Below are 27,567 nucleotides of genomic sequence, written 5' to 3'. Positions count from 1 at the left end.
ATATTGTAAACCTCTATGGCTATGTAGAGTTATACCAGGATAAGGCAGGCTTAACTGAGTGCTTCGTCTTTATCAGTTCGAGCTACTTTGCAGAGGAACTGAATGGCGCAGTTGCTCAGACACCTGGCCTTTCCCCTCCGGAGCCCGCTTTCATCTTTCAATGCCAGTTGAATGTAGGGGTCCGATGTAAAAAGTGGCCAGGCAGTTCCTGGTTGGCATCAGCTTGAAGCAATGCTCGAATAGAAACTGCTGACTAACCCCAGGTGTAGGAGACAACTGTTTGAGCTACATGTACTAAATATAGTACAAAACAGTAGGCAACATGCATTCCACAGACAGATATTTACTGAACAAACATCTATAATTCAGTAACCAAGTAAGACACTCAGATATAAAAATCTTCTCACTCTCTGCTTTTCATCTTATTGCTTTACTTACAAACACACAAAAAGCTTACGGTTCACATGCACACGCATGTGAAGAGCACGGAGATCACATGACTGGACGACTGTGTCCGTCACTTGTTTCAATTTAAAATCAGGAATACAATTAACATGTGGTCAGTGGCTAATGCATTTTACAATTCTGATTAAAACCCAGAACTGCAGCAAATTCAATGGTAATTGTCAACCTGAACAGAGAGGATCTCAGGACAGCTGATGCAGCAAATACAGCATCTTTACTACAGTAAAAGGTCCCAAGGCATGTCACAGGAGCATCAGCAAACAGAATTTGACAATGAGCCACATGAGATATTCGGATAAATGACCAAAAGCTTGGTCAAGGGAGTCATTAAAAGATAAGAAGGAGGAGAGATCCAGGGAAGGAATTCTAGAGCTTACAGCACAGCTGCCAATGGCAGAACAATTAAAAACTGGTACACAAGAGGCCAGCACAGACATCTTGACGGATTGCAGGAATTTACAGAGGTAGAGAGCTGAGGCCACGGAAACATATGAAAACAAAGTTGAGAATTTGAAAATTAAGACCAAAAGCCAATGGAGGTTAGTGAGCCACGGGGAGACGGGAGAACAGAACATACTGCGAGTTAGGATATGGGCAGCAGAGTTTTGCATGAAGTTTCTGGAGAGTGGGAGTTCAATCCGGAGGGTCATTTTCAAGATGACAAAGGTGGTAAAAAGCAGCAAATGAGCTGAGGCAGGGGCAGCATTAAGGAATTTTACAAAAGGTGGAAATAGGTGGTCTTAGCGATGGTGCAGAAATGTGGTCGGAAGATCATTTTAGAGTCAAATGTGACACTGAGGTTGTAGTCTGGTTTAATCTATACAGTTGCCATGGTTGGGAATGGAATTGTCGAGGGACAGAGTTTGTGCTGAAAGATGAACAATAATGGTTTCAGTCTTCCCAATATTTAGTTGGCTGTGGGGGGGGGGGGGGGGGGCGGTGTTATTTCTGTTTCTGGGTACTTGGTGCCGGATAAGCAATCTGATAGAGGCAGTGGCGGGTTCGAGAGAGGATGTGGCGAGGTAGAGCTAGGTGTTATCAGCATCCAGGTAGAAACTAACACTGTACTTTCAGATAATTCCAGCGGGGGACAGCTGGTGGTTGAGAAATAGGAAGGTGACTGGATAGATCCTGGGTGGAGCGAGGAGGGACAGGCACCAAGGTCCTACTAAGTGCAAGATAAAGACCTTTCCCGAGGTTAGGGCAGCATTAAGACGTTGATTCCCATTGACAACGTGGAGTGTTTGATGCCAACTCTGACACAAGTTCAATTTTCAGCACCAGTATTCCTCATTAAATAAATACTCCTTACAATTCAAGCAGCCTATTCCCTGCGTCTCTCCGATATCTTCTGGCTGTACTTGTCCTACAGCAGATTAAGGTGAGAAGGTTTACAGTGGTTGATGTGGATTCCACCCATTCAGGATCAAGGTAGGAAGATTTCGGTGGATTTCAGTGCCTTTTTTAAGCCAAGTTGTGGATCATTTCAGTTTCTGAAGCAGTTACAGGGTAATTCTGCAAACCTACTGAACCACTTTTTAATCGCATACCTCAATTTTACAGTGATGGATTCTAACAAGTATTAGATATTTACGCGGTGCAAATTGTAAAGCAGATTCAGCACAAACAACTGAACAGTTAATGAATGAACAACATCCGCAGAATTTGCATTTGACAGCTGCCTATTTATAAAGTAATTCTGATGCAAGATGTTTTGATCAGGTTCATTGTTAACTTCACAGCTGGCGTTTGGACTGTTTCGTGCTGGACACAGCACTGGGGCTTGGTGCTGTGATTTCTTCACTGTCGCCTATGCCATTGACGAGATGACATTCCGAGGAGGATTCATTCCAACAATTTCTCTGCCTCAGTTCCTGGGCATTATTGTACATCGCAGCAAAGCCCTTTCACGCCATGCCGCTGTTCACATTGTGTTCAGAGGACAATGTTGTTTCAATTTGGAAAGAAAGAAAGTGACTTTTCTTGTTCTTTTTAGTTGTTGGGTCGGTGCTGCCTGGAAATCCCTCCTCTCCAGCAGAGAGCACGATCCCTTTCCTGGCTTTCCTCTTTGCATTCTTCTTTTCCCGTTTATGAGCAGCAGCCATGTTAGCGATTACCTGAAGAGGCAAATCACAGCTAATCACAGGGCTCAGAGACTTCATGTTCCTCTTTGGTTATCTCCAACATAAACCGCTTCAGAGGCAACGACGAAACAATTTTTAAAGAGCTTTTGAAGCTTATGTTAAATTAAAATACAAGTTATGTGTCAAGGTTCAGCAAATAGCTAATGCGCAAATTTGGTGAAAATTCTTTGACGGTTTCATAGAATAATTAGAATCGTAAAATCCCACAGTACAGAAGGAGGCCATTCAGCCCATCGAGTCTACACCAACCACAGTCCCAGCCAGGCCCCTATCCCCATAACCCCATGCGTTTACCCCAGCTAGTCCCCCTGACACTAAGGGGCAATTTAACATAGCCAATCCACCAAAGCCGCACATCTTTGGACTGTGGGAGGAAACCGGAGTACCCAGCGGAAACCCATGCAGACACGAGGAGAATGTGCAAACTCCACACAGGCAGTGACCCAAGCCGGGAATCGAACCCAGGTCCCTGGAGCTGTGAGGCAGCAGTGCTCACCGCCGTGCTGCCTCAGTGGCATTTTGGAAGCTGTGTGTAGATCAAATGGTTGGAGAGTAGGGGGAAGGAAGGATATATTAAATCAGAGTTTCGGTCAGTCAGGCGTCTCTGACACACAGAAAACCTTCAGCCTGTTTCAAAGTCTTCAAATTGAAGTCCTGAGGAAATCCACGGATGTGGAAATTATTTACCCTGAGAGGTGCTGATCTATGCACAGCCCCTCCAAACGGGAAGCTTTGCTTCTGTATTACTTCACATAGCCTCATAAGTTAGTTGTTGAAGCAAATATTTCTGTGCAAGTCAAGAAAAAGAAGCCTCAAACTAGATAAAAATTAGAAAAAAAATGACTGTCCCACATTGAAGTTGATGCAGAATTGAACTGTGATTTTGCCTGAACACAACGCAGCTGATCCACACTTCCACTCGACTCACTAACATTGCAAACGGTCATGACTATTACCTGGGTGGAACTACCACCAACGCTGGACTCAAAACCAGGGTCCAGGTCTTTACTAACTGATATCCATGATCAAATCTGACAAACCCGATCAAAAGGAAACGAACGTCACTGTGGTTCACAGGGGGAGCCACTTGTCGAACCTTCTCACACTTACCATTTCTTTAACGGCACTCTGCTGCTCACTCACGGAACTGGTGAACTCATCTATGCTTTCAGTTTTGATATCACAGGTTTCTGGCGATCGGTGTTCGTGTGCAATTTCAAACTTCCCCTGAAAACACATGAAGATTAACATTTCAATTCAATTTCACTTCATTATACACGTGTAAATTAATCTCAGATAACAGCGCTCATTTGTTAGAAAACCCAGTCTCTCTCTCTCTCTCTCTCATCAGCTGAAAGTTTTCAAGTAGTTCAGTCACTCTTTTCTGAATTATAAACTCTAGTAAATTCTCAACCATAGATAGGAAGTTACTGAGCTATAATTGGGAGCTGAAGGTACTTTATCATATATTTTATATCTGTAGTAGATTACAGCAAGAAATTTGAACTATTCCAAATGTAGAACCAATCTGCTCTCAGAGAATTTTGATGAAAATAAAGAGTTTGATGGACATTGAGAATTACCCTGTCTCAGTAATACTGTTAGATACTTTCAGGGAGAAAGCTACATTCCCTCAAGTGCAGGACAAATCGGTTCCTGAGCTCATTTTTGCCCTTCTCTGTAAGAACTTTTAACAAGATTAAGTTTGACACATAGATCAGGATATGCACTCAGAGCGGGACTCACTGATTGATTATTTTAATGCATTGGAATAGTTTATTGTTGTTATTCGTTTGTGTATAATCGGAGTTTTAGTCCATCGGGATTTGTGAAGGCATAACAAACCCAATTAAAATCTTTGAAGAGATGACTAAAGTAGCGTACTGAGAATGACTTTGAATATTATTTACATGGACTTTCAGAAGGTATTCGATAATGTCCCTCCCTTATAAAAAGCATTGTTTGCTAAGTTGAAGCTTTAAGGAATTGGGGGCAGATTATTGATCTGGTCAGGACATTGGCTATGAGGAAAGAGACAGTAGGATAATGGGCAGGTATTCTAATTGGCAGGATGTTTCTAATGGTGTCCCACAAAGATCAGTGTTGTGCCTCAGCTATTCACTGTGTTTATAAATGACTGATGATGAGATAGAAATCCAATATCCATTTTTGCTGATGACACAAGCACTAGGTGGTATTGTAGATGGAAGGATAACATTACAAAGAGGTATCGCTAGATTAAGTGAATGGCTAAAACTGAGACAAATGGATTTCAATGTGGACAACTCTGGACCAAAAAGGATAGAACAGGGACTTTCCAAACAGTGAAAAGCCAGGAACAGTGGAGACAGAGAGACTTTGGATTCCAGATGCACAAATCCTGAACAGTCCAGAAAAACATCAAAGAGTTGAATGCAGCGTTGGTCTTTTTACTTCGAGGGTTAGAATACAAGGAGGTATCAGTGATTCAGCTACACAAAACCCTGGAGTCACTGTGAGTAGATCTGTGGAAGGATATACTGCCTTCCTGGGAGTGCAGTGTAGATTTACTAGAATGATTCCTGGGTCTAAGGGTTAAATTATGAGGAAAAATTACAGGAACTCGGGCTGTATTCCCTGGAATTTATAAGGTTACAATCTGTATTTACTTCATAGTAACTGCAGGAAAATAGCAGATCGTAATCCTACCTCAGACGACAGCCGAGCTTCTCGATTATACAGCAGGAAAAAGGGTGTAAACTTAGTACTCGAATTTACTGATGTCCGAAACTCAAACAGGATGGGATCCAAGCAGTCATCCCATTCCCTCTGCTTAGAGATCACTGCATTTCTGATTGCTGCTTTCAATATTTCATTGGTTCTGTTGTCGAGTCCTGTGTGCTGTAGGTGTTCAGCGGGAGTCACTTTGTGATTAATGTTCCATCTTTCTAACAGGTTTTTGCTCACCTACCAAAAGTAAGCAAGACACGAGCTTAGGGTGTAAAGCTAGAGAAACACAAATTCCACACCTGGCACAACATTAAACATTTCAGGCACTGAAAAACAGCGCCAAGGATAGAAATCAGAATGGTTCAACAACAGAAGAATATGTTCCCCGAAATCTGCCCAAAACAGCTTAACCAGAAGAAACAAGGCAGTTTTCTTCACTCCTCTTCTTGGATCGGGAAACTGGGCTAAACTGGAGGATACCAGTTAATAAAATTGAATCACAAATCCACAATCTGATATGTACAACAAAAGTCAAGTGTGTGCGCACATACTGGATAACAACAGAAAACGAGTTAAATCCTGCCATCAGTCAACGTAAGTATTACTCCAGAACCTGCTCACTTCCCCTATCCCATGATGGACAATGCTAACCATTATGCTGTTAATTACAATGAGCGGCATGAGTGACATGTTTCCACAAGGAGACAGGATAGGGGAAGAAAGAGTAAAATACCAATTTGATGTACAAGGAGACCCTACAATTATTAAAGTGGAGAGTCACACTGGACATTGGACTAGATGGAGGCCATTTAGCCCCTTGAGCGTGTACAGCCATTCAATGCGATCACGGCTAATCTGCAATCGAAACCTGCCTTGGCACCATAACCCTTAATACCTCTGGTTAAATCTATCAATCTCAATTTTAAAATTAACAAGTGATCTCGCATCTATTGGCCTCTGTGGAAGAGTTTGATGCTTTTCCCAACAGTGTGTGTTAAGAAATGTTTTCTATTTTTTTTACTCCTGAAAGGTCTTTGCTCTAAGTTTCAGACAATGCCCCCTAGTCCTGAACTTCCCAACCAGTTGAAATAGTTTGTCTCTCTCTCGCTCTACCCTATCCCTTTCCCTCAATAATTTGAAAACTGTCATCAAATCACTGCTACACCTTCTTAATTCCAGGCAGTAGAATCTTTGTTTGTGGAATCTCCCTTCATAATTTAACCCTTGGAATCCAGGTCTCATTCTGGTAAATTTATACTGCTCTCCCTATATCCTTCCTAGGGTGCTGTTCCTAGACCTCTACACAGTAACTTCAGGTGTGGTCTAATCAGAATTTGTATAGCTAGAGACTATAAGCATGCCGCTCATTGTAATTAACAGCATAATGGTTAGCATTGTCCATCATGGGATAGGGGAAGTGAGCAGCTTCTGGAGTAATACTTACATTGACTGATGGCAGGATTTAACACATTTTCCGTTGTTATCTAGTGCGCGCGCACACACTTACACGCGCGCGCGCACACACACTTACACGCGCGCGCGCACACACACTTACACGCGCGCGCGCACACACACTTACACGCGCGCGCGCACACACTTACACGCGCGCGCACACACACTTACACGCGCGCGCACACACACTTACACGCGCGCGCACACACACTTACACGCGCGCGCACACACACTTACACGCGCGCGCACACACACTTACACGCGCGCGCACACACACTTACACGCGCGCGCACACACACTTACACGCGCGCGCACACACACTTACACGCGCGCGCACACACACTTACACGCGCGCGCACACACACTTACACGCGCGCGCACACACACTTACACGCGCGCGCACACACACTTACACGTGCGCGCACACACACTTACACGCGCGCACACACACTTACACGCGCGCACACACTTACACGCGCGCGCACACACACTTACACGCGCGCGCACACACACTTACACGCGCGCGCACACACTTACACGCGCGCGCACACACTTACACGCGCGCGCACACACACTTACACGCGCGCGCACACACACTTACACGCGCGCGCACACACACTTACACGCGCGCGCGCACACACTTACACGCGCGCGCACACACACTTACACGCGCGCGCACACACACTTACACGCGCGCGCACACACTTACACGCGTGCGCACACACACTTACACGCACGCGCGCACACACTTACACGCATGCGCGCACACACTTACACGCGCGCGCGCACACTTACACGCGCGCGCGCACACACTTATACGCTATATCCATTCAAAAGACTGAAAATATCCATTACCTCATCACAAAACATTCTGCTTTCATTGGAGAATATGTCTTTTGAAGCCCCAAACCTGTGTCAAACAAAGGATATCCATGAGGCCAACAATCGGCTGATGCAGGGATAAGAGAATGTCCCATCAAACTATACCACTTCATCAACACAAGTCTGAGATTTCGAAGCAAGCATTGCAGAATGAATAAATGCTGCTACTACAGAGATGGCCCAGCAACACCAACCGTCTCCAATTGCATCCACAAGGAGGCTGTGGCTTTACGAGACAGTTTAAAAACAAGGAATCTCCCATTTAAGATGGAGATGAGCAGAATTCTCTCTCTCGTTGTTAAGCTGTGGAATTCTCTTTCCCAGAAAGCATTGGATGCTGGGTCATTGAATATTTCAAAGGCTGAGTTGGACAGATTCTTGATTAACAAGGGAGTCAAAGGTTAAAGGGGGAAACAGAAAAGTAGAGTTGAAGCCACAGTCACATCAGCCATGATCTTATCAAATGATGGAGCAGGTTAGAGGGGCTGAATGGCCTATTCTTGCTCCGAATAAAAGAATATGAGTATTACATGTCAGAGTGTTAATATTATGCATTTCTAAAAATCTTTTCGATAAAATTTGAATTACAAACAAGACAAATTAAAAAAACATCTTTTAAGGTGCAGTATACAAGGAGCTGAAAAAAAATCCAAGACAGCATTCACACTGCTAAAGGTTGATTATAATGTCAAGAAGCAAGCGACCCATCCAACAGTCTATGGACCATTGTCATTTATGCAGTCCCAGTAAACTATAGTGAAACCCAACTAACCTCATTCAATTGGCGCTTATACTTCTAACCCGCTGCTTTGTCCTCCTTGGAGTTTTAAGAACAGAAGAAATAGGAGCGGGTGTCATTCTGCCCCTTGAGCCTGCTCTGCCATTCAGTAAGATCATGGCTGATCTTCTACCTCATCTCCACTTTCCCACCTGGTCCCATATCCTTTGATCCCTCTCATGCCCAAAAAACGATCCCATCAGAGTCTTGAATATATTCAACGCTGGAGCAGCCACTGCCTCTTGTCCTGGTCCCCCCATGCCAACACTATAGTTAGGAAAGCCCACCAACGCTTCTACTTCATCAGAAGACTATTTGGCATGTCCGCTACAACTCTCACCAACTTTTACAGATGCACCATAGAAAGCATTCTTCCTGGTTGTATCACAGCTTGGTATGGCTCCTGCTCTGCCCAAGACCGCAAGAAACTACAAAGGAGCATGAATAAAGCCCAATCCATCACGCAAACCAGCCTCCCATCCATTGACTCTGTCTACACTTACCACTGCCTTGGAAAAGCAGCCAGCACAATCAAGGACCCCACACACCCCGGACATTCTCTCTTCCACCTTCTTCCGTCAGGAAAAAGATACAAAAGTCTGAGGTCATGTAGCAACCGACTCAAGAACAGCTTCTTCCCTGCTGCCACCAGACTTTTAAATGGACCTACCCTATATTAAGTTGATCTTTCTCTACACCCGAGCTATGACTGTAACACTACATTCTGCACTCTCTCATTTCCTTCTCTATGAACGGTATGCTTTGTATAGCGCACAAGAAACAATACTTTTCACTATACTAATACATGTGACAATAATAAATCAAATCAAAAATCCTTTGGTAGGGAATTCCAAAAGTACACAATCCTCTGAGAAAATTTCTCTTCATCTCAGTCCTAAACGCATTGGCTAAACGCAAACTCTTGGGAATATAGATCGGTCCAGATGACTCAATCTCTCCGTATACAACCACCCTGATCTTCTGGTATTTTGTGGGTCTGTAGGTTTGGAAAAAGCTTTTACCCCAAAGCTGGATAAATTCCAAAATCAGAACTTCGGGATCTGTATGCGTCATTTGGAATATTTGAAAAGCAACAGGTGCACTGAATGAAGTATTTATATTTAGCTCCGAGTTTCCAGATATCTTGGACACTGCTTTAAGAGTAAACTTTCACTGATTCCTACTTACATAAGGAATTTACTTGACAAAATAAAACAAATAATTGATGTCTAGAACATGAGTAATGGCAGAAAAGCCAATGCGTTTTAAAGGGTTTACCTGTAAAAGGTGGCAGCCAACCCCTTGGCTACTGATGAAGCATCTTTCTTCATTATTGGAACGGCTTCAACCCATTTAGTAAAATAGTCAGTGACCGTCAGCACGTACGTATTTCCACAGGTGGTTTCTGGGAAGGGACCTGAGAAGACACAAATACCATCAGATTTTATAGAAATGAAATATTAGGGAACATTCACAACTGAAAAGCTGCCTCACCGATGAGGTCGAAGCCGAGAATTTCCCACGGTCTGGTCACCTTCAGGGATGGGGACTTGCGAGACATATTCTTGTAGTGTTCTGCATGCTGACAGGTGTCGCACATTTTAATCTACAGTTTCAACACAAAAAGTAAGAAATGGACCTTTAGAAAATCACTTCTCAACCAACCAGCAATTAAATGGCACCACTTTAGGCAACAACTTCTCCAAATGATAAAGTTTGTTACAGAAAGTTATGGCAAGAGACTGAAGAAGCTAAATCTCCAATCAACATTAGAGAGGTCTTAGAGCAGAGAAGATTCAGGTGAGTTTTAAATTCATGAGTTCAAATTCATGAGGGGTTTAGATGGGGTAAATAAGGAGAAACTTTTTTATGAGCTGTAAGACTATGGAGTTAACCTGATTTTAAACAAAAACTTGTCAGTTATTAGTTACTGATTTCTTTTGTGATTCCTTCCTTACCCAATCAACGACATCCTTCACAATTCCCAACCAATAGTATCGGCTTTGGATCCTGTGCACAGTTTTTTTCTGACCCAGGTGGCTACCAATATCAGAGAAGTGACATTCCAGAAATATCTGCCTTCGCTTCTCTCGATCTGCCACCACCTCTCTCTTCTCGTCTTTCTTTGGCCCCACATAATACAAACATCCACCTTAAAATAACACAACACGTATCAGATCAACACGGAGCAGCAAGATTGCTAATCAACAAATAACAGATCCTGCTGGAGTATTAATGGGCAATAGGTCTTTTGGTCAGGATATGAATGAAAAAACTGAACTTTTACCACAAATATTTACAGAAGTAATGTTACAGTAAAATGGTAACCATTCACCTCCTTGCTCAATGGTTAAGTACATTTGCCATACAGTCAGTAAAATGGCAGTTTTACTCAAAGTGCTCAGCTCTCTCCTAGATCAAGCAACCAGAATGATTTGTATCAACACAACTGAAAAATACTGTAGAAGCTGGAACTCAAATAACAGAAAATGCTGGAAATAGTCCAGTAGTGAAAGATCACAGACCCTGAACATTAACTCTATTTCTCTCTCCATAGATGCTGTCAGAATTGTCTGCATCCCCAGCAGCACAGGAGGAGGAGGAGTGGAGAATGCAGCTGATCAGATTGTTAAACTAGAAATATAGCCAGGGAGAGCTGAAAATTCACTGAGAACTCATGACACAGAGTGACTGAGGTGAATAATAGAGATGGATTGAAGGGGAAGCTGGATAAACATTTCCAGGGGAGAGGAATTGAAGAATACGCTGATCAAATGCGATAAAAGGGATGGGAGGAGATTGTGTGGAGCATAAACACCAGCATGGAGCAGTTGGGCCAAATGGCCTGCTGCTATGCAGTAAATAGTGGAAGGATGTCATGGTAGACTAATTTTTTTGTTCAACAATACTTAGTCCACATCAACAAGGCTAGAACGAAGAGCTTGTCATATGAGGAATGGTTGAGGACTCTGGGTATGTACTTGGAGCTTAGAAGGATGAAGGGAGATCTTATTGAAACTTACAGGATACTGCGAGGCCTGGATAGAGTGGACGTGGAGAGGATGTTTCCACTAGTAGGAAAAACTAGAACCAGAGGGCACAACCTCAGGCTAAAGGGACGATCCTTTAAAACAGAGATGAGGAGGAATTTCTTCAGCCAGAGAGTGGTGAATCTGTGGAACTCTTGCCACAGAGGCTGTGAAGGCCAGGTCATTGAGCGTCTTTAAGACAGAGATAGATAGGCTCTTGATTAATAAAGGAATCAGGGGTTTTGGGAAAAAGGCAGGAGAATGGGGATGAGAAAAATATCAGCCATGATTGAATGGCGGAGCAGACTTGATGGGCCGAGTGACCTAATTCTGCTCCTATGTCATATGGTCTTACGTTCAGTAAATTAGTTAAGATTAAAAAGTGCCATGATCCAAGTATGAATTGAGTTATATATTCAGATAATTGGAACCCAATCGATATTTGTTTAACTTCACATTGTCCCATGACCGGTCGTCATCGGACATAGGAGCTGTAGAAAGCCATTCAGCCCTTGGAGCATGCTCTGCCATTCAAAACAAGCAAAAGTAATCTGGCTGTGTTTCAACTCCACTTTGCCATCTGCACCCCGTAACTCTTGACTCCATTGTCCCTCAAATTTGCCTAACTCTGCCTTGAATAATTCAATGACACGGACTCCACTGCTTTCTGAAATAGGAATTCCACAGACGAACAATCCTCTGAGAGGAAACATTTCTCCTCATTTCCATCTTAAAGAATAGAACTCTCATTCATAACCTGTATCCTCGAGCTCTAGTTTTTCCCACAAGTGGAAACATCTTCCTGGTATCTAACTCCATCAAATTGCCTCAGGATCTTGGTGCGTTTCAATAAGATCATCTATCCTTCTTCTAAACTCCAACAGATCAATCCCAACTACTCTGCAGAAGATAAGCACTTACTGTGGGGAGGGGCAGTTTCAGGGGGACCTCTCTGGGGTTCGAGGGAGGGGGATGTCGCGAGGGAGGGGGACGTCGGGGTGGGGGGGGACGTCGGGGTGGGGGGGGGACGTCGGGGTGGGGGGGGACGTCGGGGTGGGGGGGGACGTCGGGGTGGGGGGGGACGTCGGGGTGGGGGGGGGACGTCGGGGTGGGGGGGGGACGTCGGGGTGGGGGGGGGACGTCGGGGTGGGGGGGGGACGTCGGGGTGGGGGGGGGACGTCGGGGTGGGGGGGGACGTCGGGGTGGGGGGGGACGTCGGGGTGGGGGGGGACGTCGGGGTGGGTGTTTTGGGGAGTGGGGGGGGAGGGGGTATTGGGGGGGATGTTGGGGTGGGGGGGTGTTTTGGGGAGGGGGTGAAGGGTGTTGGGGGGTGTTTTGGGGTGGGGGGTATTTTGGGGAGTGTTGGGTGGGGGGAGTGTTGGGTGGTGGCTGGTGAGGGGTGGTGGGGGGGGGGGATGTTGGGGTGGGGGCGGTGTTGGGGGGGGGGATGTTGGGGTGGGGTGTTGGGGGGGACGTTGGGGATGTGTTTGCCTCCTACCTACCTTCCAGTTGAAATTTCTGCGCGTACCGCTTGAGATTCTTCTTCTTAGCCGGACAGAAGGTGGAGGGGAAGCGGCCATCGGACAGGTACCGCTGGATGTCACTAAATTTATTCCCGGGCTCGGCCATGGCGGGCAAGAGGCCAGGCCGGGAGCAGTGGCCGGCGAGCGGGATTCCCCGGGCTGGGGCCGGCGGGCGGGCGGGATTCCCGGCTCCGGGGCAGGGGCGGCCCCGGCTCTATTCTCCTCCCGTTAGCGGAGCCCGGAAACCCTGGGAACGGACCGGAAGTACCCGGGTAGATTTGAGGGTCACACGGCCGGAAGTGGGTGAGGAGGCGTCGCCATAGCAACAGGAAGGCCTGGCCCAGCAGCCCCATCCTCAATGGCCCAAGGCAGCAGGAACCCAGCAAACACAACCCCACTGACTGGGCACTGATGGCGCTGGCATTGCCAACCTTCCAGCAATGTCCTGGTCACTCCAGCAATTCTGCTTCTGAACTGTGAGAGAAATAATCACAGTATTCGACATCAATGATGTCTCTTTTCCCACTCTGGTAGAACACTCACTTGTTGGGAATTGGAGCAAAGGCTGTGTGGTTGAGTGCAGCGATTGGGGGCAAGCGATGAAGCCTTGGGGACAGTTACACCACAGAGGAAAGCCATTCAGCCCGATGTGTCCTTGCCAGCGCTCTGCAAGAGCAGCTCCCCTACTCTCAGCCAGGCCCTTCGTCCAAAGAATCACCCACCTCGGTTGTTACACAGGCAAAGCAAGCCAGCAATTCACAAACAGCAAGGCCCCAGCTAACAGTCATCATCACTGGGTCGTTATCCTGGAATTCCCTCCCCAACATCACTGGAGCATCAAGGAATGCAAACCAAGGAGTTACACCACAACTGAATGGATTGTTGATGTTTATTGTGAAGGAAGGGAATAAATATGTAGGGACTACAGCTGTATAGGGTCTTGGTAACATATGGAATATAGTGTATAGTTGTGGTCTCCATACTTAAAAATATATTTATTTGCATTAGGAGCAGTTCAGAAGTGATTTACTCAACTGATTCCTAGAATGAGGGGTTTATTCTATGAAGGCTGTTTTAACGGGTTGCAGTTATGTCCATCGGAGTTTAGGGGAATGAGGGATGATCGTAATGAAGATCCTGAGGGGGCTTGATAAGGGTGGATATCAGGAGGATGTCTCCTCTTGTGCTGGAGACTAGAACTTGGGGACACAGTTAAAAATGAGAGGTCTCCCTTTCAGGATATAGATCAGGAGAAATATTCTCTCTCAGACGGTCATTAGTGTGTGGCATTCTCTTCCCCAGAAAGCAGTGGAGGCTGGGTCAAGGCTGCAGACGGGAAACTTGAGTTGACATTACTACCAGATCAGGCATGATCTCAACGAATGATGAAGCAGGCTCAAATGGGCAGAATGGCCTCCTTTTGCCCCTCAGTCCTATGCTCAATTTTCCATTTTCTAAATATTGTTGCGATTACCAGATGATACCCAGGTTGAAGGACTCCAGTTACAAGGAGAGTTTGGAGTAGCTTGGATTGTTCTTCTTAGAGCAGAGAAAGTTAAGATGCGATTTGCTAGAGATGTTCAAAGTTATGAAAGGTTTTTATGCGGTAAGTAAGGAGAAAGTGATTCCAGTAGCTGAAGGGTTGGCAGCAAGAGGGCACAAATTTAAACTAGCAGAAGAGCTGGGACAAAAGCTGAAGAGAATTGTTTTGAAACTCTGCTGTTGTGAACTGGAATGCAAGCAGGTTCAATAATAACTTTCAAAGAGAATTGAAAAAATATCTGAAGGGGGAAGGAGCAAGGGGAGTGGGATTATTTGGAAAGTATTTTCAAAGAGCCAGCACAATCTGCTGTAACATAGTACGAGGATGGTTTTGAAAGGCAGCTAAACAGTAACTGAGAACATTTACAACATCAACTTGCGTGGGGGCCAGGATTGAAGTTAGGTAGTCAGCATTTTTGTGAGATGGTGATTGAGGCAGGAGGAAGATCTCAAAGACTACATCAGAGAGAGTCTGAGGGGAGCTCAGAGAGAAACATGGCAAACATGACAATCCTAAAAGCAACCAGTAAAAATTCTGAGAATCCTCTTGTGAAGCAGAATGATTACAGTGCAGAAGGAGGCCAGTCAGCCCATTGCGCCTCTGCAAGCCCAATTCATCGACTGTCCCCCTCCTGCTCTCCAAAGCACCTTATCAAGAGGCGGGGGTGTGAATGAGGGATGAGATATGGATGCGGAGATTGGATTGGGGATGGCGCTGGTGGAAACTGAGGGGGGGGGAGATCAAAGGGGACCGGGGGGGGGAGATCGAAGGGGACGGGGGGGACGGGGGGGGGGAGATCGAAAGGGACGGGGGGGGGGGAGATCGAAAGGGACGGGGGGGGGGAGATCGAAGGGGACGGGGGGGGGGAGATCGAAGGGGACGGGGGGGGGGGGGGGGAGATCGAAGGGGACGGGGGGGAGATCGAAGGGGACGGGGGGGGAGATCGAAGGGGACGGGGGGGGGAGATCGAAGGGGACGGGGGGGGGAGATCGAAGGGGACGGGGGGGGGAGATCGAAGGGGACGGGGGGGGGAGATCGAAGGGGACGGGGGGGGAGATCGAAGGGGACGGGGGGGGAGATCGAAGGGGACGGGGGGGGAGATCGAAGGGGACGGGGGGGGAGATCGAAGGGGACGGGGGGGGAGATCGAAGGGGACGGGGGGGGAGATCGAAGGGGACGGGGGGGGGAGATCGAAGGGGACGGGGGGGGGAGATCGAAGGGGACGGGGGGGGGGGAGATCGAAGGGGACGGGGGGGGGGAGATCGAAGGGGACGGGGGGGGGGGAGATCGAAGGGGACGGGGGGGGGGGAGATCGAAGGGGACGGGGGGGGGGAGATCGAAGGGGACGGGGGGGGGGGAGATCGAAGGGGACGGGGGGGGGGGAGATCGAAGGGGACGGGGGGGGGGAGATCGAAGGGGACGGGGGGGGGGGGAGATCGAAGGGGACGGGGGGGGGGGGAGATCGAAGGGGACGGGGGGGGGGGAGATCGAAGGGGACGGGGGGGGGGGAGATCGAAGGGGACGGGGGGGGGGGGAGATCGAAGGGGACGGGGGGGGGGGGGGAGATCGAAGGGGACGGGGGGGGGGGGGGGGGGGAGATCGAAGGGGACGGGGGGGGGGGGGGGGGGAGATCGAAGGGGACGGGGGGGGGGGGGGGGAGATCGAAGGGGACGGGGGGGGGGAGATCGAAGGGGACGGGGGGGGGGGGGGGGGGAGATCGACGGGGGGGGGGGGGAGATCGAAGGGGACGGGTGGGGGGAGATCGAAGGGGACGGGGGGGGGGAGATCGAAGGGGACGGGGGGGGGAGATCGAAGGGGACGGGGGGGGGGGGAGATCGAAGGGGACGGGGGGGGGAGATCGAAGGGGACGGGGGGGGGGAGATCGAAGGGGACGGGGGGGGGGAGATCGAAGGGGACGGGGGGGGGGAGATCGAAGGGGACGGGGGGGGGGAGATCGAAGGGGACGGGGGGGGGAGATCGAAGGGGCCGGGGGGGGGGATCGAAGGGGACGGGGGGACGGGGGGGGGAGATCGAAGGGGACGGGGGGGGGGATCGAAGGGGACGGGGGGGGGATCGAAGGGGACGGGGGGGGGCGGGAGATCGAAGGGGACGGGGGACGGGAGATCGAAGGGGACGGGGGACGGGAGATCGAAGGGGACGGGGGACGGGAGATCGAAGGGGACGGGAGATCGAAGGGGACGGGACGGGAGATCGAAGGGGACGGGGGACGGGACATCGAAGGGGACGGGGGACGGGACGGGACGGGACGGGAGATCGAAGGGGACGGGGGGGGACGGGACGGGAGATCGAAGGGGACGGGGGGGGGGGGACGGGAGATCGAAGGGGACGGGGGGGGGACGGGAGATCGAAGGGGACGGGGGGGCGGACGGGAGATCGAAGGGGACGGGGGGGGGGACGGGAGATCGAAGGGGACGGGGGGGGGACGGGAGATCGAAGGGGACGGGGGGGGGGACGGGAGATCGAAGGGGACGGGGGGGGGACGGGAGATCGAAGGGGACGGGGGGGGGGACGGGAGATCGAAGGGGACGGGGGGGTGGGACGGGAGATCGAAGGGGACGGGGGGGGGGAACGGGAGATCGAAGGGGACGGGGGGGGGGACGGGAGATCGAAGGGGACGGGGGGGGGGACGGGAGATCGAAGGGGACGGGGGGGGGGGACGGGAGATCGAAGGGGACGGGGGGGGGGGACGGGAGATCTAAGGGGACGGGGGACGGGACGGGAGATCGAAGGGGACGGGGGACGAGACGGGAGATCGAAGGGGACGGGGGGACGGGGGGGGAGATCGAAGGGGACGGGGGGGGGGAGATCGAAGGGGACGGGGGGGGGAGATCGAAGGGGACGGGGGACGGGAGATCGAAGGGGACGGGGGACGGGGACGGGAGATCGAAGGGGACGGGGGACGGGACGGGAGATCGAAGGGGACGGGACGGGACGGGAGATCGAAGGGGACGGGGGGGGGGGGGGGGGGGGAGATCGAAGGGGACGGGGGGGGAGATCGAAGGGGACGGGGGGGGGGAGATCGAAGGGGACGGGGGGGGGGAGATCGAAGGGGACGGGGGGGGGGACGGGAGATTGAAGGGGACGGGGGGGGGGGTGGGGGGAGACGGGAAATCGAAGGGGACGGGGGGGGGGAGGACGGGAGATCGAAGGGGACGGGGGGGGGGGGGACGGGAGATCGAAGGGGACGGGGGGGGACGGGAGATCGAAGGGGATGGGGGGGGGGGGGGGGAGATCGAAGGGGACGGGGGGGGGGACGGGAGATCGAAGGGGACGGGGGGGGGACGGGGGACGGGAGATCGAAGGGGACGGGGGGGGACGGGGACGGGAGATCGAAGGGGACGGGGGGGGACGGGGACGGGAGATCGAAGGGGACGGGGGGGGGGGGGAGACGGGAGATCGAAGGGGGCGGGGGATCGAAGGGGGCGGGGGATCGAAGGGGGCGGGGGATCGAAGGGGGCGGGGGATCGAAGGGGGCGGGGGATCGAAGGGGACGGGGGGGGGGGGGGAGACGGGAGATCGAAGGGGGCGGGGGATCGAAGGGGGCGGGGGATCGAAGGGGGCGGGGGATCGAAGGGGGCGGGGGATCGAAGGGGGCGGGGGATCGAAGGGGGCGGGGGATCGAAGGGGGCGGGGGATCGAAGGGGGCGGGGGATCGAAGGGGGCGGGGGATCGAAGGGGGCGGGGGATCGAAGGGGGCGGGGGATCGAAGGGGGCGGGGGATCGAAGGGGGCGGGGGATCGAAGGGGGCGGGGGATCGAAGGGGGCGGGGGATCGAAGGGGGCGGGGGATCGAAGGGGGCGGGGGATCGAAGGGGGCGGGGGATCGAAGGGGGCGGGGGATCGAAGGGGGCGGGGGATCGAAGGGGGCGGGGGATCGAAGGGGGCGGGGGATCGAAGGGGGCGGGGGATCGAAGGGGGCGGGGGATCGAAGGGGGCGGGGGATCGAAGGGGGCGGGGGATCGAAGGGGGCGGGGGATCGAAGGGGGCGGGGGATCGAAGGGGGCGGGGGATCGAAGGGGGCGGGGGATCGAAGGGGGCGGGGGATCGAAGGGGGCGGGGGATCGAAGGGGGCGGGGGATCGAAGGGGGCGGGGGATCGAAGGGGGCGGGGGATCGAAGGGGGCGGGGGTTCGAAGGGGGCGGGGGTTCGAAGGGGGCGGGGGTTCGAAGGGGGCGGGGGTTCGAAGGGGGCGGGGGTTCGAAGGGGGCGGGGGTTCGAAGGGGGCGGGGGTTCGAAGGGGGCGGGGGTTCGAAGGGGGCGGGGGTTCGAAGGGGGCGGGGGTTCGAAGGGGGCGGGGGTTCGAAGGGGGCCGGTGTTCGAAGGGGGCGGGGGATCGAAGGGGGCGGGGGATCGAAGGGGGCGGGGGATCGAAGGGGGCGGGGGATCGAAGGGGGCGGGGGATCGAAGGGGGCGGGGGATCGAAGGGGGCGGGGGATCGAAGGGGGCGGGGGATCGAAGGGGGCGGGGGATCGAAGGGGGCGGGGGATCGAAGGGGGCGGGGGATCGAAGGGGGCGGGGGATCGAAGGGGGCGGGGGATCGAAGGGGGCGGGGGATCGAAGGGGGCGGGGGATCGAAGGGGGCGGGGGATCGAAGGGGGCGGGGGATCGAAGGGGGCGGGGGATCGAAGGGGGCGGGGGATCGAAGGGGGCGGGGGATCGAAGGGGGCGGGGGATCGAAGGGGGCGGGGGATCGAAGGGGGCGGGGGATCGAAGGGGGCGGGGGATCGAAGGGGGCGGGGGATCGAAGGGGGCGGGGGATCGAAGGGGGCGGGGGATCGAAGGGGGCGGGGGATCGAAGGGGGCGGGGGATCGAAGGGGGCGGGGGATCGAAGGGGGCGGGGGATCGAAGGGGGCGGGGGATCGAAGGGGGCGGGGGATCGAAGGGGGCGGGGGATCGAAGGGGGCGGGGGATCGAAGGGGGCGGGGGATCGAAGGGGGCGGGGGATCGAAGGGGGCGGGGGATCGAAGGGGGCGGGGGATCGAAGGGGGCGGGGGATCGAAGGGGGCGGGGGATCGAAGGGGGCGGGGGATCGAAGGGGGCGGGGGATCGAAGGGGGCGGGGGATCGAAGGGGGCGGGGGATCGAAGGGGGCGGGGGATCGAAGGGGGCGGGGGATCGAAGGGGGCGGGGGATCGAAGGGGGCGGGGGATCGAAGGGGGCGGGGGTTCGAAGGGGGCGGGGGTTCGAAGGGGGCGGGGGTTCGAAGGGGGCGGGGGATCGAAGGGGGCGGGGGATCGAAGGGGGCGGGGGATCGAAGGGGGCGGGGGATCGAAGGGGGCGGGGGATCGAAGGGGGCGGGGGATCGAAGGGGGCGGGGGATCGAAGGGGGCGGGGGATCGAAGGGGGCGGGGGATCGAAGGGGGCGGGGGATCGAAGGGGACGGGGGGGGGGAGATCGAAGGGGACGGGGGGGGGAGATCGAAGGGGACGGGGGGGGGGGGAGATCGAAGGGGACGGGGGGGGGAGATCGAAGGGGACGGGGGGGGGGAGATCGAAGGGGACGGGGGGGGGAGATCGAAGGGGACGGGGGGGGGAGATCGAAGGGGACGGGGGGGGGGAGATCGAAGGGGACGGGGGGGGGAGATCGAAGGGGCCGGGGGGGGGGATCGAAGGGGACGGGGGGACGGGGGGGGGAGATCGAAGGGGACGGGGGGGGGGGGGGATCGAAGGGGACGGGGGGGGGATCGAAGGGGACGGGGGGGGGGGGGAGATCGAAGGGGACGGGGGACGGGAGATCGAAGGGGACGGGGGACGGGAGATCGAAGGGGACGGGGGACGGGAGATCGAAGGGGACGGGAGATCGAAGGGGACGGGACGGGAGATCGAAGGGGACGGGGGACGGGACATCGAAGGGGACGGGGGACGGGACGGGACGGGAGATCGAAGGGGACGGGGGGGGACGGGACGGGAGATCGAAGGGGACGGGGGGGGGGGGACGGGAGATCGAAGGGGACGGGGGGGGGACGGGAGATCGAAGGGGACGGGGGGGGGGACGGGAGATCGAAGGGGACGGGGGGGGGGACGGGAGATCGAAGGGGACGGGGGGGGGACGGGAGATCGAAGGGGACGGGGGGGGGGACGGGAGATCGAAGGGGACGGGGGGGGGACGGGAGATCGAAGGGGACGGGGGGGGGGACGGGAGATCGAAGGGGACGGGGGGGTGGGACGGGAGATCGAAGGGGACGGGGGGGGGGAACGGGAGATCGAAGGGGACGGGGGGGGGGACGGGAGATCGAAGGGGACGGGGGGGGGGACGGGAGATCGAAGGGGACGGGGGGGGGGACGGGAGATCTAAGGGGACGGGGGACGGGACGGGAGATCGAAGGGGACGGGGGACGAGACGGGAGATCGAAGGGGACGGGGGGACGGGGGGGAGATCGAAGGGGACGGGGGGGGGGAGATCGAAGGGGACGGGGGGGGGGAGATCGAAGGGGACGGGGGACGGGAGATCGAAGGGGACGGGGGACGGGGACGGGAGATCGAAGGGGACGGGGGACGGGACGGGAGATCGAAGGGGACGGGACGGGACGGGAGATCGAAGGGGACGGGGGGGGGGGGGGGGGAGATCGAAGGGGACGGGGGGGGAGATCGAAGGGGACGGGGGGGGGGAGATCGAAGGGGACGGGGGGGGGGGAGATCGAAGGGGACGGGGGGGGGGACGGGAGATTGAAGGGGACGGGGGGGGGGGTGGGGGGAGACGGGAAATCGAAGGGGACGGGGGGGGGGAGGACGGGAGATCGAAGGGGGGGGGGGGGGGGGACGGGAGATCGAAGGGGACGGGGGGGGACGGGAGATCGAAGGGGACGGGGGGGGGGGGGGAGATCGAAGGGGACGGGGGGGGGGACGGGAGATCGAAGGGGACGGGGGGGGACGGGGGACGGGAGATCGAAGGGGACGGGGGGGGACGGGGACGGGAGATCGAAGGGGACGGGGGGGGGGGGGAGACGGGAGATCGAAGGGGGCGGGGATCGAAGGGGGCGGGGGATCGAAGGGGGCGGGGGATCGAAGGGGGCGGGGGATCGAAGGGGGCGGGGGATCGAAGGGGGCGGGGGATCGAAGGGGGCGGGGGATCGAAGGGGGCGGGGGATCGAAGGGGGCGGGGGATCGAAGGGGGCGGGGGATCGAAGGGGGCGGGGGATCGAAGGGGGCGGGGGATCGAAGGGGGCGGGGGATCGAAGGGGGCGGGGGATCGAAGGGGGCGGGGGATCGAAGGGGGCGGGGGATCGAAGGGGGCGGGGGATCGAAGGGGGCGGGGGATCGAAGGGGGCGGGGGATCGAAGGGGGCGGGGGATCGAAGGGGGCGGGGGATCGAAGGGGGCGGGGGATCGAAGGGGGCGGGGGATCGAAGGGGGCGGGGGATCGAAGGGGGCGGGGGATCGAAGGGGGCGGGGGATCGAAGGGGGCGGGGGATCGAAGGGGGCGGGGGATCGAAGGGGGCGGGGGATCGAAGGGGGCGGGGGATCGAAGGGGGCGGGGGATCGAAGGGGGCGGGGGATCGAAGGGGGCGGGGGATCGAAGGGGGCGGGGGATCGAAGGGGGCGGGGGATCGAAGGGGGCGGGGGATCGAAGGGGGCGGGGGATCGAAGGGGGCGGGGGATCGAAGGGGGCGGGGGATCGAAGGGGGCGGGGGATCGAAGGGGGCGGGGGATCGAAGGGGGCGGGGGATCGAAGGGGGCGGGGGATCGAAGGGGGCGGGGGATCGAAGGGGGCGGGGGATCGAAGGGGGCGGGGGTTCGAAGGGGGCGGGGGTTCGAAGGGGGCGGGGGTTCGAAGGGGGCGGGGGTTCGAAGGGGGCGGGGGTTCGAAGGGGGCGGGGGTTCGAAGGGGGCGGGGGTTCGAAGGGGGCGGGGGTTCGAAGGGGGCGGGGGATCGAAGGGGGCGGGGGATCGAAGGGGGCGGGGGATCGAAGGGGGCGGGGGATCGAAGGGGGCGGGGGATCGAAGGGGGCGGGGGATCGAAGGGGGCGGGGGATCGAAGGGGGCGGGGGATCGAAGGGGGCGGGGGATCGAAGGGGGCGGGGGATCGAAGGGGGCGGGGGATCGAAGGGGGCGGGGGATCGAAGGGGGCGGGGGATCGAAGGGGGCGGGGGATCGAAGGGGGCGGGGGATCGAAGGGGGCGGGGGATCGAAGGGGGCGGGGGATCGAAGGGGGCGGGGGATCGAAGGGGGCGGGGGATCGAAGGGGGCGGGGGATCGAAGGGGGCGGGGGATCGAAGGGGGCGGGGGATCGAAGGGGGCGGGGGATCGAAGGGGGCGGGGGATCGAAGGGGGCGGGGGATCGAAGGGGGCGGGGGATCGAAGGGGGCGGGGGATCGAAGGGGGCGGGGGATCGAAGGGGGCGGGGGATCGAAGGGGGCGGGGGATCGAAGGGGGCGGGGGATCGAAGGGGGCGGGGGATCGAAGGGGGCGGGGGATCGAAGGGGGCGGGGGATCGAAGGGGGCGGGGGATCGAAGGGGGCGGGGGATCGAAGGGGGCGGGGGATCGAAGGGGGCGGGGGATCGAAGGGGGCGGGGGATCGAAGGGGGCGGGGGATCGAAGGGGGCGGGGGATCGAAGGGGGCGGGGGATCGAAGGGGGCGGGTGATCGAAGGGGGCGGGGGATCGAAGGGGGCGGGGGATCGAAGGGGGCGGGGGATCGAAGGGGGCGGGGGATCGAAGGGGGCGGGGGATCGAAGGGGGCGGGGGTTCGAAGGGGGCGGGGGTTCGAAGGGGGCGGGGGTTCGAAGGGGGCGGGGGTTCGAAGGGGGCGGGGGATCGAAGGGGGCGGGGGATCGAAGGGGGCGGGGGATCGAAGGGGGCGGGGGATCGAAGGGGGCGGGGGATCGAAGGGGGCGGGGGATCGAAGGGGGCGGGGGATCGAAGGGGGCGGGGGATCGAAGGGGGCGGGGGATCGAAGGGGGCGGGGGATCGAAGGGGGCGGGGGATCGAAGGGGGCGGGGGATCGAAGGGGGCGGGGGATCGAAGGGGGCGGGGGATCGAAGGGGGCGGGGGATCGAAGGGGGCGGGGGATCGAAGGGGGCGGGGGATCGAAGGGGGCGGGGGATCGAAGGGGGCGGGGGATCGAAAGGGGCGGGGGATCGAAGGGGGCGGGGGATCGAAGGGGGCGGGGGATCGAAGGGGGCGGGGGATCGAAGGGGGCGGGGGATCGAAGGGGGCGGGGGATCGAAGGGGGCGGGGGATCGAAGGGGGCGGGGGATCGAAGGGGGCGGGGGATCGAAGGGGGCGGGGGATCGAAGGGGGCGGGGGATCGAAGGGGGCGGGGGATCGAAGGGGGCGGGGGATCGAAGGGGGCGGGGGATCGAAGGGGGCGGGGGATCGAAGGGGGCGGGGGATCGAAGGGGGCGGGGGATCGAAGGGGGGGCGGGGGATCGAAGGGGGGCGGGGGATCGAAGGGGGCGGGGGATCGAAGGGGGCGGGGGATCGAAGGGGGCGGGGGATCGAAGGGGGCGGGGGATCGAAGGGGGCGGGGGATCGAAGGGGGCGGGGGTTCGAAGGGGGCGGGGGTTCGAAGGGGGCGGGGGTTCGAAGGGGGCGGGGGTTCGAAGGGGGCGGGGGTTCGAAGGGGGCGGGGGTTCGAAGGGGGCGGGGGTTCGAAGGGGGCGGGGGTTCGAAGGGGGCGGGTGTTCGAAGGGGGCGGGGGATCGAAGGGGGCGGGGGATCGAAGGGGGCGGGGGATCGAAGGGGGCGGGGGATCGAAGGGGGCGGGGGATCGAAGGGGGCGGGGGATCGAAGGGGGCGGGGGATCGAAGGGGGCGGGGGATCGAAGGGGGCGGGGGATCGAAGGGGGCGGGGGATCGAAGGGGGCGGGGGATCGAAGGGGGCGGGGGATCGAAGGGGGCGGGGGATCGAAGGGGGCGGGGGATCGAAGGGGGCGGGGGATCGAAGGGGGCGGGGGATCGAAGGGGGCGGGGGATCGAAGGGGGCGGGGGATCGAAGGGGGCGGGGGATCGAAGGGGGCGGGGGATCGAAGGGGGCGGGGGATCGAAGGGGGCGGGGGATCGAAGGGGGCGGGGGATCGAAGGGGGCGGGGGATCGAAGGGGGCGGGGGATCGAAGGGGGCGGGGGATCGAAGGGGGCGGGGGATCGAAGGGGGCGGGGGATCGAAGGGGGCGGGGGATCGAAGGGGGCGGGGGATCGAAGGGGGCGGGGGATCGAAGGGGGCGGGGGATCGAAGGGGGCGGGGGATCGAAGGGGGCGGGGGATCGAAGGGGGCGGGGGATCGAAGGGGGCGGGGGATCGAAGGGGGCGGGGGATCGAAGGGGGCGGGGGATCGAAGGGGGCGGGGGATCGAAGGGGGCGGGGGATCGAAGGGGGCGGGGGATCGAAGGGGGCGGGGGATCGAAGGGGGCGGGGGATCGAAGGGGGCGGGGGATCGAAGGGGGCGGGGGATCGAAGGGGGCGGGGGATCGAAGGGGGCGGGTGATCGAAGGGGGCGGGGGATCGAAGGGGGCGGGGGATCGAAGGGGGCGGGGGATCGAAGGGGGCGGGGGATCGAAGGGGGCGGGGGATCGAAGGGGGCGGGGGTTCGAAGGGGGCGGGGGTTCGAAGGGGGCGGGGGTTCGAAGGGGGCGGGGGTTCGAAGGGGGCGGGGGATCGAAGGGGGCGGGGGATCGAAGGGGGCGGGGGATCGAAGGGGGCGGGGGATCGAAGGGGGCGGGGGATCGAAGGGGGCGGGGGATCGAAGGGGGCGGGGGATCGAAGGGGGCGGGGGATCGAAGGGGGCGGGGGATCGAAGGGGGCGGGGGATCGAAGGGGGCGGGGGATCGAAGGGGGCGGGGGATCGAAGGGGGCGGGGGATCGAAGGGGGCGGGGGATCGAAGGGGGCGGGGGATCGAAGGGGGCGGGGGATCGAAGGGGGCGGGGGATCGAAGGGGGCGGGGGATCGAAGGGGGCGGGGGATCGAAAGGGGCGGGGGATCGAAGGGGGCGGGGGATCGAAGGGGGCGGGGGATCGAAGGGGGCGGGGGATCGAAGGGGGCGGGGGATCGAAGGGGGCGGGGGATCGAAGGGGGCGGGGGATCGAAGGGGGCGGGGGATCGAAGGGGGCGGGGGATCGAAGGGGGCGGGGGATCGAAGGGGGCGGGGGATCGAAGGGGGCGGGGGATCGAAGGGGGCGGGGGATCGAAGGGGGCGGGGGATCGAAGGGGGCGGGGGATCGAAGGGGGCGGGGGATCGAAGGGGGCGGGGGATCGAAGGGGGCGGGGGATCGAAGGGGGCGGGGGATCGAAGGGGCGGGGGATCGAGGGGGCGGGGGATCGAAGGGGGGCTCTGGGGGATCGAAGGGGGGCGGGGGATCGAAGGGGGCGGGGGATCGAAGGGGGCGGGGGATCGAAGGGGGCGGGGGATCGAAGGGGGCGGGGGATCGAAGGGGGGCTCTGGGGGATCGAAGGGGGCGGGGGATCGAAGGGGGCGGGGGATCGATGGGGGGCTCTGGGGGATCGAAGGGGGGCTCTGGGGGATCGAAGGAGGGCTCTGGGGGATCGAAGGGGGGCTCTGGGGGATCGAAGGGGGGCTCTGGGGGATCGAAGGGGGGCTCTGGGGGATCGAAGGGGGGCTCTGGGGGATCGAAGGGGGGCTCTGGGGGACGGGGTGAGGGGGGCTCTGGGGGACGGGGTGAGGGGGGCTCTGGGGGACGGGGTGAGGGGGGCTCTGGGGGACGGGGTGAGGGGGGCTCTGGGGGACGGGGTGAGGGGGGCTCTGGGGGACGGGGTGAGGGGGGCTCTGGGGGACGGGGTGAGGGGGGCTCTGGGGGACGGGGTGAGGGGGGCTCTGGGGGACGGGGTGAGGGGGGCTCTGGGGGACGGGGTGAGGGGGGCTCTGGGGGACGGGGTGAGGGGGGCTCTGGGGGACGGGGTGAGGGGGGCTCTGGGGGACGGGGTGAGGGGGGCTCTGGGGGACGGGGTGAGGGGGGCTCTGGGGGACGGGGTGAGGGGGGCTCTGGGGGACGGGGTGAGGGGGGCTCTGGGGGACGGGGTGAGGGGGGCTCTGGGGGACGGGGTGAGGGGGGCTCTGGGGGACGGGGTGAGGGGGGCTCTGGGGGACGGGGTGAGGGGGGCTCTGGGGGACGGGGTGAGGGGGGCTCTGGGGGACGGGGTGAGGGGGGCTCTGGGGGACGGGGTGAGGGGGGCTCTGGGGGACGGGGTGAGGGGGGCTCTGGGGGACGGGGTGAGGGGGGCTCTGGGGGACGGGGTGAGGGGGGCTCTGGGGGACGGGGTGAGGGGGGCTCTGGGGGACGGGGTGAGGGGGGCTCTGGGGGACGGGGTGAGGGGGGCTCTGGGGGACGGGGTGAGGGGGGCTCTGGGGGACGGGGTGAGGGGGGCTCTGGGGGACGGGGTGAGGGGGGCTCTGGGGGACGGGGTGAGGGGGGCTCTGGGGGACGGGGTGAGGGGGGCTCTGGGGGACGGGGTGAGGGGGGCTCTGGGGGACTGGGTGAGGGGGGCTCTGGGGGACTGGGTGAGGGGGGGTTTGGGGGGTGAGGGGGGGTTTGGGGGGTGAGGGGGGGGTTTGGGGGGTGAGGGGGGGGTTTGGGGGGTGAGCGGGGGGTTTGGGGGGTGAGCGGGGGGTTTGGGGGGTGAGCGGGGGGTTTGGGGGGGGGGTGAGGGGGGGGTTTGGGGGGTGAGGGGGGGTTTGGGGGGTGAGGGGCGGGATTTGGGGGGTGAGCGGGGGGTTTGGGGGGTGAGGGGGTGGTTTGGGGGGTGAGGGGGGTTGTTTGGGGGGTGAGGGGGGTGGTTTGGGGGGTGAATCGGCGGCTGTTTTTTCTCCTCACCTTCCACCCTGAAATTAGCGGCGAATCTGCGGACGCTCCTCCGCTGCAGGGGGCCCAGAGCCCGGGAATAGACTCCCCGAGACAGGTATCTGTAAACCTGCCGGTACCGATCCACCGGGGCCCCGCACTCCGTCTGAGTGGCCACGCTGCGCTTCTCCTCGGCCATTCCCGGGGCCCGGGGATCTCTCCCCGCGGGGGTGAGGAGCCGCCGGCGGAACCTTTGTGCCGGAGTGAGGGGCGGAACCTTAGTGCGGGTCCG

The 27,567-nt window shown here is 58.9% G+C and overlaps 1 protein-coding gene across 2 annotated transcripts; it reads right to left on the bottom strand.

Moving 5' to 3' along the window:
- Positions 1 to 329: 329 nt before the first annotated feature.
- LOC144502823 (gypsy retrotransposon integrase-like protein 1) lies at positions 330 to 27,554 on the bottom strand. 2 transcript variants are annotated; one of them, XM_078227133.1, is made up of 8 exons: positions 12,962 to 13,231; positions 10,389 to 10,582; positions 9,925 to 10,036; positions 9,709 to 9,847; positions 7,626 to 7,680; positions 5,298 to 5,555; positions 3,720 to 3,836; positions 330 to 2,582 (listed from the first exon to the last, which is right to left on the bottom strand). In XM_078227133.1, the coding sequence occupies exons 1-8, from the start codon at positions 13,086 to 13,088 to the stop codon at positions 2,373 to 2,375; spliced, it is 1,212 nt and encodes a 403-aa protein (XP_078083259.1). In that variant the 5' UTR covers positions 13,089 to 13,231; the 3' UTR covers positions 330 to 2,372. The 2 variants fall into 2 exon arrangements, with proteins under 2 accessions (XP_078083259.1, XP_078083258.1); XM_078227132.1 differs by lacking the exon at positions 12,962 to 13,231 and adding an exon at positions 27,309 to 27,554 and having other exon boundaries at positions 419 to 2,582.
- Between the last annotated feature and the right edge of the window lie 13 nt (positions 27,555 to 27,567).

This window comes from Mustelus asterias, chromosome 13 (genome assembly GCF_964213995.1).
Source record: "Mustelus asterias chromosome 13, sMusAst1.hap1.1, whole genome shotgun sequence".
NCBI lineage: Eukaryota > Metazoa > Chordata > Chondrichthyes > Carcharhiniformes > Triakidae > Mustelus > Mustelus asterias.
This window is presented reverse-complemented; position numbering and strand designations above follow the sequence as displayed.